The 12,763-nt window shown below is 40.1% G+C and overlaps 1 protein-coding gene across 1 annotated transcript in view; it reads left to right on the forward strand.

The window, feature by feature from the left end:
- The first annotated feature begins 94 nt into the window (after positions 1 to 94).
- Positions 95 to 12,763, forward strand: part of NNT (nicotinamide nucleotide transhydrogenase) — a 43,915-nt gene continuing 31,246 nt past the window's right edge. Inside the window, exons 1-6 of the mRNA XM_082336414.1 lie at positions 95 to 125; positions 1,165 to 1,362; positions 8,112 to 8,341; positions 9,493 to 9,710; positions 11,214 to 11,301; positions 11,960 to 12,048. Coding sequence (XP_082192540.1) covers positions 1,212 to 1,362; positions 8,112 to 8,341; positions 9,493 to 9,710; positions 11,214 to 11,301; positions 11,960 to 12,048 — 776 coding nt within the window. The 5' untranslated portion in view covers positions 95 to 125; positions 1,165 to 1,211. The remainder of the gene's footprint in view (positions 126 to 1,164; positions 1,363 to 8,111; positions 8,342 to 9,492; positions 9,711 to 11,213; positions 11,302 to 11,959; positions 12,049 to 12,763) is intronic.

A 12,763-nucleotide genomic window follows, 5' to 3' on the forward strand; every position in this document is an offset into this window, starting at 1 on the left:
GGGAAGGGCCGTCCGTCCGTCCGTCCGCCCGCTCCGCCCCGCCCCGGCCCCGCCTCGCCCCGCCGCCCCGCCTCGCCCCAAGGTCGGTCAGTGCCGCGGCGGGGCCGGCGCCGGCGGCACGGCTGGTGGGTGCGGGGCTCCGCGGCGCGGTGGGCCAGGGCGCGGGGCTCGGGGGCGGCGGCACCTCCGCTTTCTGCCCGGGCGGGCGGGCGGGGGACGGCCGTTGCTGAGGAGGAGGCGGCTGCGATGTTCCGCTCTCGCCGCGCCCGGGAGCGGCGGGAAGGAAGAGCGGGCGGGAGGAAGGACGTGTGGGAGGAAGGACGTGTGGGGAAGGCAGGTGGCGCGGGAAGGGGCCTCCGGGAGCGCTCCCAGGCGGGGAGCGGAGAGGTGGCGGCTGCGGGCTTTCCCCCCGGGCGGGCGGGATTGCCGCCGGCCGTTGCGGCGGCGGGCCTGGGCGGCGGAGGGCGAGCCGCCTGCCCAAGGTCAGTCAGTGGCCGCGGGCTATAAATAGCGGCGGGAGCGAAACGGGGCCGCTGCCTTGTGGGGCGGGCCGGCGGGGAGCGGCGGGCCGCCGCCGTGAGCAGCGACGAGGGGAGGCCGGAGGGGACGGGATGGGACGGCAGGGCAGGGCGCCGTACTGCGCGGCGGCGGGGTTTCGGGCGAGGAGCCTTCCCCTCCGCCGCCTGCTAGCGAGGGTGGCCCGGCTCCCCTGCCCGCTCCCCGCTGCTCGGCTTGTCCCGCTCCGCGTGCCTGCCGCCCTATGTCCCCCGAGCACCCGAGAGCTGTTGTCCCGCTCAGGGCAACTCCCTTGGGAGCTCCGGCCGGGGTTTGAATTGTTTGTCTGGTTCTTTGGGGGGTGGGAGATTTTCACGTGTCAGAGTTGCTTGTTTAGAGCAATGGTGTAAAGAGAATACCGTCTTGAGTCACGGAAATATGATCTCTAGGTCAACTTGTAATGTCAGTCCTCCCATTGACTTGTTCCTTTAGCTTGGTAGTTGTCTTACTCAGTTAGAAAAAGTTGATTTTGGTTTCTAGCTAGAAAGAAAAGGTGGGGAGAAACAATCGTCTCATGGCTACTGGCAGTCTACGGACTTCAAGCTGCCGAGTTTACATACCTTCTGTCTGGTGTCATTAATTATTCTTGCTTTGTTTTTACATGTGCAGCGGGGATTCCATACGTGGCAAGGAGTCTGCTGTGAGGTCTGGGTGAAATGGCGAGCCTTCTGCGTATTGCTGTTAGTGGGTGCTCTGCTCCTGTTTTTGGCAATGTGTTACCAGCTAAGGTGCATTCTGCAAAGATGCCATGCATGCGGATGTTTAGAACCCACCAGATGCTCAGGTCTCAGGCAGCTCCAAAGCCAGGTAAATTGATTGAACTACTGTAAATAATCTTTTATTTTGAAACATGAAGTTAGCTTGAATTTGTCTTTCAGATATGCGTCAGAACACACTTAAATCACATCAGCAGCTTACTTGTGTCAGTTGCAGTACAATTCTATGCTGGTTTTAAAGGACTTATCCAGGAGGTGTTGGTGCTTATTATCAATACTTTGAATCCAAATAGTTTTCAAGGGTAGGTGGTCAGAGCTCCTGCTGGCATTTACCTTGCTTGAGGGAAGTATTTAAACAAATGCTTTTCTAGTTAAAAGCCTCAGTTCCCCATGAGTTTTGGTAGTGCAACTCTTTGTGTGCATGCAGGGGAAAATACCGCTCTCGCAAAGAAAGCATCTGGAAGCATGACTGTATGTAGATGTAATTATCCCATCTAAAAAATCTCTTAACTTTGCTCAGGGAACTCTTATGTTGTACTGCCTTGAAGAACTTTTGATCTACATCATCACGTGTAGGGTTTGTTGGTATATTTGGACTAATTATGTCTTGGTGCGGATAATGGACAGGTTCAGGTATTTTCAGGAAAAAAAAAAAAAAGAGGAGGGAATGAGGGCATCCTTGGTTCCAGTTTGTGATGTGAGCCTGGCATATGAAAATCAGAACTGGCATTTTTTTGCTCTATCCTATGCTGTACATAGCCTGACAGCTAGAAGACTGGAGAATATGTAAAGCTGGCTTAATGATATTTTTACCCATTATCCTGCATGGGTTATGTCTCCCTGGAGGAATTTAGAGACCCTGGTTCAGTGCAGACCTAGGGTCTTCTCAGTCTGCGACAGATTGATGTCTAGAGTCAGACTGATTGTACATGTGACATCCCGTTCTTCCAAACATACACAGTAGGTAACTGCATTAAATATTTTGGAGTATTAGAAAAGTAGTGCTGTTTGTGAATAGAAGTGCCTGGTTGTGAAAACACAGGACATAAGATTTAGACTGTATAACTCGGAGAAGCCTTTGTTGCATGGAATTTCTGGCAATACTAACAGTGGCTAGTGCATTTTGGGGTCCTTTCAAATTGGTGACCCAATGTTTTGGAGCTTCTGAAGAGACATGATGAGAATAAAAATTTCTTTACTCCGAGGACTCCTGATAATCTGTATCACATGGCTTTTTACCACAGTTGCATGGTGAAACCTGAATTTCTTTGCTCTGACTGACAGCCCAGGGATCTGGGGTCTGATCAGAACTGGTCAGGTAATTGTTTTGCCATCCCATGAATTTGTGATGCTCCAAATTTATTTTTCTGTGTTCAGTATCTGAATAAAAGAGGCAACTGCTTGTCTTGATATGACACATTGTCCCTTGGTTGGGAGTGTTAACCTGGGACGTAGGAAACTGGGTTCAAAGTTCTTTCTCAAATGTCCCAGGTAAGTGCCCTTGTTGTTGTTTGAGTTTAGAATCAATCTTTGTATTTGACTTTGACCACAAATTTGATCATGAAACTGAAAGATCTCTTCAGTTTTACTGAAATAGGTATGCTTGTCTCTGTGTGTGTGTGTGTGTGTGTGTGTGTGTGTGTGTGTACATTTTCTTATTTTTATGAATCACTTTTCAGAAATTTTTCCACAAGGACAGAGAATTCTGATTAGTGTCGTGTTTAAGCAGTCAGTGCTGTCCCTTCAGATCTGTCGTGTGGAAGCCCTTATTTAAGGGCAAGTAGTATTCATGCAATGCGGTTATTTAATGCTGAGAATTATAAGTTTGATAAGTCTTTTGGTTGATAATTAAGCTGTCCTTATAGTTCATTTTGGTAACATGAGATTTGTCATTCAGTAGAGGACAAATCAAGGACAAAACAGCCATTGAATGACAAATTAGTAGCAGTACTGTTGCCTATGTATACTTTTTAAGCGTTCTTGAATCAAAATTTAACAGCATATAAAATAACTACATTTTTTTCTTACTTTTAGAAATTATCTTTGATTATAGTGACATTGTAATACTAAGAAGAGTAAGTTTTCTGAAAAGGCTAGCATGACAGTAATTCTTCTTAAGCCTGTAGTTACTACTTCCGTCCTCTCAGATTAGCTTTCATTTAGTGCAGGATGTGTCATGTACAAGAAAAACAGCTGCTTGAGGAGTGAAGAGATTTGAAGTCAGTTGAAAACTAAACTTGGAGGGTGGATACTTTTCTTATTGCTATTTATTTTGCTGCTATTTTCTTTGTTTCTTAGAAACATAGGAATTTTCCTACAGGAGTAAACAAGTATTCCTGTCACCTGTCTTAAATAGTTGCTAGCACTGGATGCTTCAGAAACAGATGCAAAACTTTCCCAAGCCCTGGGAAAGGTGCTTATGGAGTGACCAACTCTGAGGTTTCCAATATACTTCCAGATTGGTTTGTCCTACAGCTCTGTGACTTTTACCCCTCCCTCTCTTGGGATTTTTAATGTCCTTTTTATTTTGATGCTTCTTTCTTAAAATTTCCTGTTTTTTTTTTCTAAATCTCACAGAACTTTTAAACCTATAACAGTTTACTGTCAATTAATTCTCTAGATAAGCTGTGCATTATTTATAAACCATTGATATTCTCCTTTAATTTTCTTGGGTTTTTTGTATCTCCTTGCTTATGTAGGAAGAGGGATCAGGTGTTTGTTTAATCTTCTGTACCATTTTTTTTTTCTTTTCTTTTTGCCAACGTCATATTGCTGTTCTTCGGAATATGTCCTCATCTTCAGAACAGGTGAGATGGTTTGTTTAAAGCTGATGTTAGAGTAACTTAGAAATTAGGCAGGTTACATATCCTGTTTTCCCATCCCAGAACATGTGGCATATAACCAAAACTTCTCCTTTCTCTTTTCTATAAGTCAGTCTCTGATATTTGTTGATAGAATTTTGCTACAGACTACTTCCTGAAATCAGGTTAAGGAGATAAAAACTTGTATTTTTCTCTGTTTCTCTACAAATAATATTCTGAGTTTTCTTGATAGTTTTAGCTTAGGATCTTCTTTAAACACTGGGTCTGTAGATGGAAGTTAAATGGAGAAAATAACTTTTATAGTTATTTTTAATTGTTTGATTTCTGTAGCTTGGCGATGTAGACTACCTACTTATTTTGTTTACTTGAAGTCTGAGATTGTAACGAGGACATATTCAAAGCACACAGTTGAGATTATGTTAAGGGGATGAAAAAGAGTGGCTTCTTACTAGTTTTTCTAAATTCTAATTTACGTACATTCCATACTACGATTCTAAGGTCTGTGAAATTTAATGATTCTACTTTTAATAGTGGCAGAATCCTTTTGGTGTTGATTCTTTGTATCAGAAAAAGTACTGTGTATCTCCTACTCAATGAACAATACATTCAAAATCTTCATTCGACTCAAAAAAGTGCTCAAGGTATGTGTATATCAGTCTGTTTTTGGAAAATGTTCTTGATGTCATAAAGTAGTAAGTTACTAAAACATACTCAAGGCAGCTCTTAAAGAGATTATCTGACATGGAGGCTTAGAATTGCAACTTGGAAGCTTTACTTTCATGCAGTTTTAAACCCATGGCAAGGATAGCAGATGTGCTTTCTCAAAATAAAACCTAAATCAAGATCCTAAGTTTCTAATTCTAGATTTCAACCTTTCAAAACAAATGACCTTGATGAAATTACTGAGTTCAACAAGCGAAATCTGTGCTCATAGTATAGCTTCCTTCAAACACAGTATTTTCTCGTACCCTGTCCTGAAGTTTTAAGAGATCTTTGCTTTGCAGTTGTAGACATCTGCTCCTTTTTGGTGAGGAATGATGTGATACCTCAGGGTAGTCTGCTTGAAAAATGTCCTATACCTGCTGCAGCTAAAGGCTGCCAAACTGACATCTGTTTGCTTCTGTATTCATTTGCTTTTATATTCACTGGGTGCTAGAAATTTGATAGTGGGACAGAGGAGAAAAGAAGTTGAGAGGCAAATGAGACTTGTTGAATGTTTATCTTGGATTTGATCTCCCAAAGCATTGGAGGAGGGCATAGTCTTCAATATTGGTCTCTGATCATTCTCCTTACTAAATAAGACTAAAGTACTTTCTATCTGAAAAAGTTATACCTGTTTTTATTGCATGCAAGATGTAACAATGTGAAAGAAAGACATGAGGAAACACGTTTGCCGTATAGCAACTGCATGTTCTGTCCCATCCCTCCTAGCCATTTACTCTTCTACTTTGGTAACCCACACAAAAGCAATTGAACAAAAAGAAATCAGAAGCATCGGTTGTCATTTGAACTTGGGCCTTAGGAGCTGGAAAAAAAAAATTAAATCTTTTGCTTGAGAAGTGTATAAGCTTTAGTCAAGTGTCTGTGTGCCTTTAAATTTGCGGTCATCCTTCCATTCCCTGTATGCTGTAATTTATTCCTTCCTTCCTCTGCATTTGTGTGCTGCAAAAACTTCTGAAAGGAGAAAAGGAGGGTAGCAGTCCAGTTTTTATTTTGTCAGCGCTCCTTGAAGAGCTTTTTGCCTTCAATCCTAGAGCTGCTTCCTTTCTGAAATTACGATTGGTCTCTGTTATTCTAATAAATTTCAATCTTCTAGGCTTCCTAGGCTTCCTTGCTGCTTCTAACAGACAAGAGAGCTAATTTCCAATGAGTTGATTTAGTGAAGATCAGAAGCAGGACTTTATTGTGTAGTAATTAGGAGAAGAGGTGAGGAGAAAGTTCTCTTCCAAATGACAAGGGTAGTTTGTATGAGTGACAGCAAGTTACCATAGCTTTCGGGTGGTTAATGCTGCTGTGATAGGGATGCCCTGAGTTGCGTGGTGATGTTTAGATGTGTATGCTGATGAAGCAAATCTTTGCAAAGCTTTGTTACCTTTGTGAGTCTGTTGTGTTAGATCTGCATTGTTGCTCCTGTTGTGACTTCACGTTCCTTTAAAGCATGTTTTTCTGAATTTGCTTTTTGTCTTGTAAGCTAAAGAATTTTAAATGTTCTCCATCATATAAAATGTCAAAACACTTGCGTCTTCAGACTATTTGTTACATTTTATTAGTTTAATTTCAAAAAGAAAGCTAAAATTAAAAAGGTAAAAATAATTAGAAGTTATGGACTTCTTTGGTAATCTTTCACTCTGTCTTCATGTTGAATGTGTTCATTCAATTTTTTTAATGGGTTAGAGACTGATGAGTACAGGTAGGTATTTAAGTACCAGTTCTTAACAACTTTCAAGATACTATCAACTTATAATGTTCTGAAAATACAATACAGAGTTGCTAATCTAAAACATTTTCAGATGTTCAACTTTAAGGACCTTACACTCCCAGTTTTATTTCATAGGTAGATTTAGATTTTAAAATATCAAAATAATCCAGTTCCTCAAAGCTCTTATAGTATGGTATGTTTTTGGCTTTGTTTTGCTTGTTTCTATCTTAAAAAACAAACAGAGGAAAAAAGTGAAAAGGAGGCCTTCCTGAAATGTGCAACACATTACTAGTCTGGTACAATTTTTGTAGTACAGTACACAGTCTTGGTGGCCAAAGTAAAATCAGATTTGTAATTTAATGCAAGCCTTTTACCCTGCTCCTTCCTCTTGGTTTTTTTTTTTTTGGTTGGGTGGTTGGGGGGGTATGTTGGGTTTTTTTGTTGTTGTTTTTTCTGGGGTTTTCTGTTGTCTTTTTTTGTGGTTTTTTTTTTGTTGTTGGTTTTTTTTTTTTTTTTTTCCGCTTGATCTTTAATATGAGTGACTGCTTAGGCTGCTCAAGTTATATTTCATTAATATATATGTGGTGTAGGTGTCTCATGTATAAATGTCACAATCCAGGTTTAAATTGGGGACAGACATCAGTGAAAGCCGGTGCAGAACTGGGCCTGTGTGCTGGACTGCATGCTGTCTAGTATAATTGGAGCAATGTGGTAGTTTGATACACAATTATTCTGCTTAAGTTTGTGTATTTATAAATAATGTATTTAAATACTTGATTGGATCAGAGAAGTTTAACATTCAGATACTAGACTGGAAGCCCACAAATTGTACACGAACAAAGTTAGACGTTTGTGATTTGAAACCTTAGGCTAAAGCTGATAAATTACAGCTTCTGCAGCTTCCTGATGTTGTTTAGTAGAGCTTTGAACAAGTTAAGACAAGGAGGTAACATTGAAGAGAAGTATAATTGAACAAACGAGTAGATGGATATTCCATTGTTCTTCAGCTACTCCTGAATTCACGTTTTTCATTTCTGTAGTAACTCTTGGAGTACCTTATTGATGTAGTTGTGCCTTTCAATGTACTTTGTGGTATGTAAGTTATATTCATGAATAGTGATCTGAGACAACTGTAATTTGGAAACGTGTTCAGTTAAAATGCAGTTCAGCTGTTCAAGCTCATTTGTTTATTTCTTCACAATAAAGTTGAAGTGAGTAAGGAGGGGTTTAAATTCTTCTTCCCCCGGGTAGAATGTGGTATCACCAGGACACTGTATTGTGTAATTGGCATTTTGATTTATACAATCAGAACTGCATAAAGTCAGATGGGTATGAATTACACCAAACACTTGTTACTGCTTGTGTGGCTGATTTTGCTGACCTGCTGATTTGTGAGGGAACAGGGACCTCTAGCAAGATGGTGTAATTTAAGGAAATGTAGACTGCTAGAAAATAATATTCTGCTTCCTTATCCCTTAGGAGAGAGAATTGCTAAGTGTGACAAGTCTGCATGCGTCTGTACAACACTGAAGAGTGCCATTAATTTCAGTTCATTAATCTTCAGTGCAACTAATGCTGTCTTATTTGCCACTCTTACAGGAATTCCTTATAAACAGCTGACTGTAGGTGTCCCCAAGGAGATATTTGAGAATGAGAAGAGAGTGGCTCTATCACCGGCTGGAGTTCAAGCCTTGGTTAAACAAGGCTTCAATGTTGTGGTGGAATCTGGTGCTGGAGAAGCTTCCAAATTTTCTGATGACCATTACAGAGAAGTTGGAGCAAAGATCCAGGGGACCAAGGAAGTCCTGGCTTCTGATTTGATTGTCAAAGTAATTGCTTTATTAATATATTTCCTATTACCTTCTTTTTGGAGAAACATATAGGTCAATTTTTTGTAATAGTCTGCTGAAAGTTCAGTAAGTAAGCTCCTTTAAATTAATATTTTCCATTCTAAGTTCTGATTCGATTTTAGTCTGTCTTTTTTTTTTTTTTTTTTATAGCTCAGTTGTACACCTACAGTAATAAACTAGTAAGTGGCAGCATTGAAAAAATTGATGAAAATTTCTTACCAAGTTTTTAACTACCTTGGAGGAATTGTGTTTTCTAGAGTGAGGCAGACTAGTTCTGGACTGTAATCAGATAAGATCCCAGCTCTAAGAAACTTTCGCTCCAAAATTAGAAACATAGAACTCAACTTACTCTTTAGAGAGCGTTGCTTAGAATTTTGAAGATGCAAGTTTATAACTTTTCTCAGTCAGACACCCCCAATTGCACAGCAACAGTGTGTTTCAAAAGTATTTGTAACTAGATGAGTTGTAGCTGATCTGCTAAAAGTGAAGTTTCTTGAGAGGTATTAGACTGTGTTGAGTCCTGAAGGAAAAAAAGAAAAAGACCTTAAACTTGATGTTGAGGCTTCCTTTAACTGCTGTATTTGAAGTTATCCTGTCAGGACTGAACATAGAATTTCTGTGAGCTAGTTTGTGAACAACCCTTTTAAGTAAGTTTCTTTTTGGAAAAAAGTAAGAAACTCAAAAGAAGTGACTACAGATCAAGATGAGTATCTGCTGGACTTAACGGTTGAAATTCCCTGTATGTAATAGTGCCTTGCAACCTCATTAGTGATTCTTAGCCTGTAGAGCTTAATTGGCACATCTGTTCAGTAATCATTTTGCTGAAAATTGGCTGGTTTGGGGGCAGCTGTCTCATAAAGCCAGTAACTGCTGGTTAGAAGCCATCAGATCCTTGTGAAGGTATGTACTAACTATTACTGGCCTGTCACCAATCTGCCTAGAGCTAATTCTAATATGTGGACTGCAGTTAAGAAGTGCGGTTACTCAGTTCAGTAGTGTAAACAGCCTTTGATATACTTCCTTCCTTGTATACTTTGTGGAGGGGAATGGACAGACTGCAAGCTGGGAGAAAGGGAGTGTGTTCTTATTTATTTCCTCTGATTAATTTGGAAACTTCTCTCTCTCTTCAGGTGAGGGCTCCTATATATAACTCGGCTCTAGGTGTACATGAGGCAGATCTTTTCAAGACGGCGGCTACCCTGATTAGTTTTATCTACCCAGCACAAAATCCAGACCTCCTAAAAAAACTTGCAGAAAAAAAAACTACTGTCTTGGCTATGGATCAGGTTCCACGGGTCACCATTGCTCAGGGATATGATGCACTTAGCTCCATGGCCAACATTGCTGGGTATGAATCTTACTTCTTTTTCTTCTTTTTTTTTCCCCCCAGCTTGAGTAAGTATAGCTGGATTAAAAGCTATGTATTTGATATTAGGTCTTTCTAAAACAATTCTGCATCTCTATTTTCATGCAGCTGTTTCAAGCAGGATGAAGCTATTGGAGGTGCCAAACAACTTCTTAAGTTGCTTATGGTCAGCTTTGCAGTTGATCAGAGCAAGGCTTTTTAAAAAATAAATAAATAAACAAAATGGAAGGCAGTTCTCTGAATTCCTGGACTGCTTTGTCTAGTGCCTTTTTGGTCTGAACTAGACCAGAGCAGGCTCAAGGATATCCTTAAGAGAGCTTGAACACAGATTGTCTGTCATTGGGATCTGATGTTGTTGGGAGCTAACTAACACAGACAGCACTCAGTATGAATGCAATCGCCATGGCAGATATAAACAAAAGACCAAATACTCTCAGGCATCTTCATGCTTTGCAACTGGTATTGTAGGTATTGTAGTGAATTAAAATGTTGTTGTCGTCAAGTTGACTTCTATTATTAGGTTCTTTGCTGCCTTTTTTTTTTTTTTTTTTTTTTTTTTAAACTTTTTACATAAATCATGTCTGTGAGGCATAATAACCCTTGGAGAAGGCTGCTGAGCACCAGCAATATACATCCACATACATGTTTGGTTACTTCTCTGTGTTTTCATTCTGTGTAATTTTACTAAAATACAGAAATTCATAATGTATTTAAAGGTGTAAACTCTACAAGCTGTATTCCAAATTTGAACTAATTTTATGGCATACGGACCTCCATATGCCCCTGCTAGAGACAGGAAAGAGAGTGGAATGGGACTGTTGAACCACAACACTGTTAATGAAAAATGCAAGAAAACGTGCACTGTTGTTAAGAAAAGACATAATCACATATTAATCTGCATTTTCAGATAGCTGTACTGATGTTAACTTGGTGTTCAGCCAGTCATTCTAGGGTGGCTACAAAGCAGATAGGACAAAAGAAGGAGCAAGGTTAAGCCATTTGCCGTAAGCCATACAGCTCTGCAGAGTTAGGGTCAGAGTGTCTTTTTTGAATGTGTGCTTACTTGTCTAAGTGAGCTTACTGCCAAACTACTCTGGGTTTTGCAATTGCTTGTTCATGTTTCCTTCCCTAACAAGCCTCAGGTTACAGACTTTGAAGGTAGCTTCCAAGACCACAAAGTTAACTTTTGGCAAACTATGCATTTGTTATTCAGGTAAAATTTTATTTGAGAGAGTGAATAGTTGTGGACATCCATTATATTGCAGTCCAAAAATTCTGTCTGAAAATGCATTCCATTATTTAAAAAAAAAAAAAAAGGCAAGAAATACAAACAAAGGCCATTAAAGTTGTGCTCAGTAGTAAAATATTAAACTTGCTTTATCCTACGCATGCTATGGTCAAATGTTCATCCTTTTGATTGCTGTCATGAATGGAATTGTACTGAGCCTGGGAAAATACTGATATGTGTTTGTCGTTAATTGACAGTTACAAGGCTGTGGTACTGGCAGCAAATCACTTTGGTCGATTTTTCACGGGTCAGATCACAGCTGCTGGTAAAGTTCCTCCAGCAAAGGTATGTACAATTAAACAGATACTGTGGCAGAAGAGTATGTGAGTTCCTGAGCACAGCTAACCACTGCTGAAACGGTGTTAAAAGGTTTTTTTCCTGCCTTGGGGCTAGTTCTAGAGACTTTAGAAATCCCTATAGTGATTCCTGTACGAATTTTTGTTCACTACCTGTAGTGTTGTATTTTTGGGAATAATAGAACAATTCAAGTTTTATTTAAGTTTGCTTAGTTTTAAATATCAGACTAGCTATACATGGATGGATCAGAGATGCCGGGATTTCTGGTCTGTTGAAGGCTGTGATGGAAGGGATTGCTTAATTGGAATTGCAGGTGGAGTGGGTTGAAGAGAAATGAAATTAGAATTAGGCAAGGAAAAAAAAATATGAGAAATTAAGGAGAAAACCTGTACTTACCTGCATAAACTGTTAGCTACAGATGACTTGGCTCTCAGATAAGTGAAGTTAGGAGTTACAGTTTTTAAACTGTTAGATTCACGGGGCAGCTTTACCAAAGTAATTTTGGGATCTGTGTCCTAAGGTAACTTGTTTAAATGGCTGGTTAATGAGACCTGTCTGCAGGTGTGAAAGCCATACAATGCTGCTGCTTTTCTAACCAGCTCTACTTTTAGTTTATGTTCCAAGCATGATGATGGTATCATTCTAGGTCTTGATCATCGGAGGAGGAGTTGCTGGCCTGGCTTCTGCAGGAGCAGCTAAATCGATGGGTGCAGTGGTTCGTGGATTTGATACTAGGTAGGTGTGTGAAAATGGTAATAGCAATCTGAAATTATTTTAAGATTAAGTAGTTTGTAGCTGTATGACAGTGAAAGCACTTGTACTGCACTGAGTCACAATTCCTTTGCTACCATTTTTATACCATCATTATTCCTCTGTTCTTTATACCTCAAAACAACCAAACCTTCCAAAGAGTGCTTCTCATTACATAATTCAGAACTATAAGAATAAAAAATCATTGCTTTATGAAAATGAGGAAGTTAGGGCTTTTATCCAGAATCCCATGTCTCTGTTCTTCTTGGTGACACAGGGAAAACAGGAAAGAAGTAATCTTTATGATGTCATTTATAGCTTGGCTTGATCCAGGTTCATAGCTGCATAGTCTCATTCACCTCTACTCTCCTGATCCCAGAGAGGCCAGCTAGGAACTCTTTGAAGAGACACTTCTTTTAATCTGCTGAAGGAGAGAAACTCAAGATGAAAGAACAGAAACTGCAGCTGAAGCTACTCTAAATGCTGCTTTCCTCGAGTCTCCTCTTTATGTTTGGAAGAGTTATTTTGTGCCATAGTAATTTTTTAGAGCAATAGACTCGGGAAGATTACAGAGCACAAACATTTTTCTTTTTATAGCTACAGGGACTGCAAACTTCATTAAAGTTTGTCCTATGAAATGGCCTTCTTGTATTGAATTTGTATGTGCTTAATACTGGTTTTGCATTAACATTACTTATAC

Source organism: Platalea leucorodia (assembly GCF_965183815.1).
Source record: "Platalea leucorodia genome assembly, chromosome: Z".
Classification (NCBI taxonomy): domain Eukaryota; kingdom Metazoa; phylum Chordata; class Aves; order Pelecaniformes; family Threskiornithidae; genus Platalea; species Platalea leucorodia.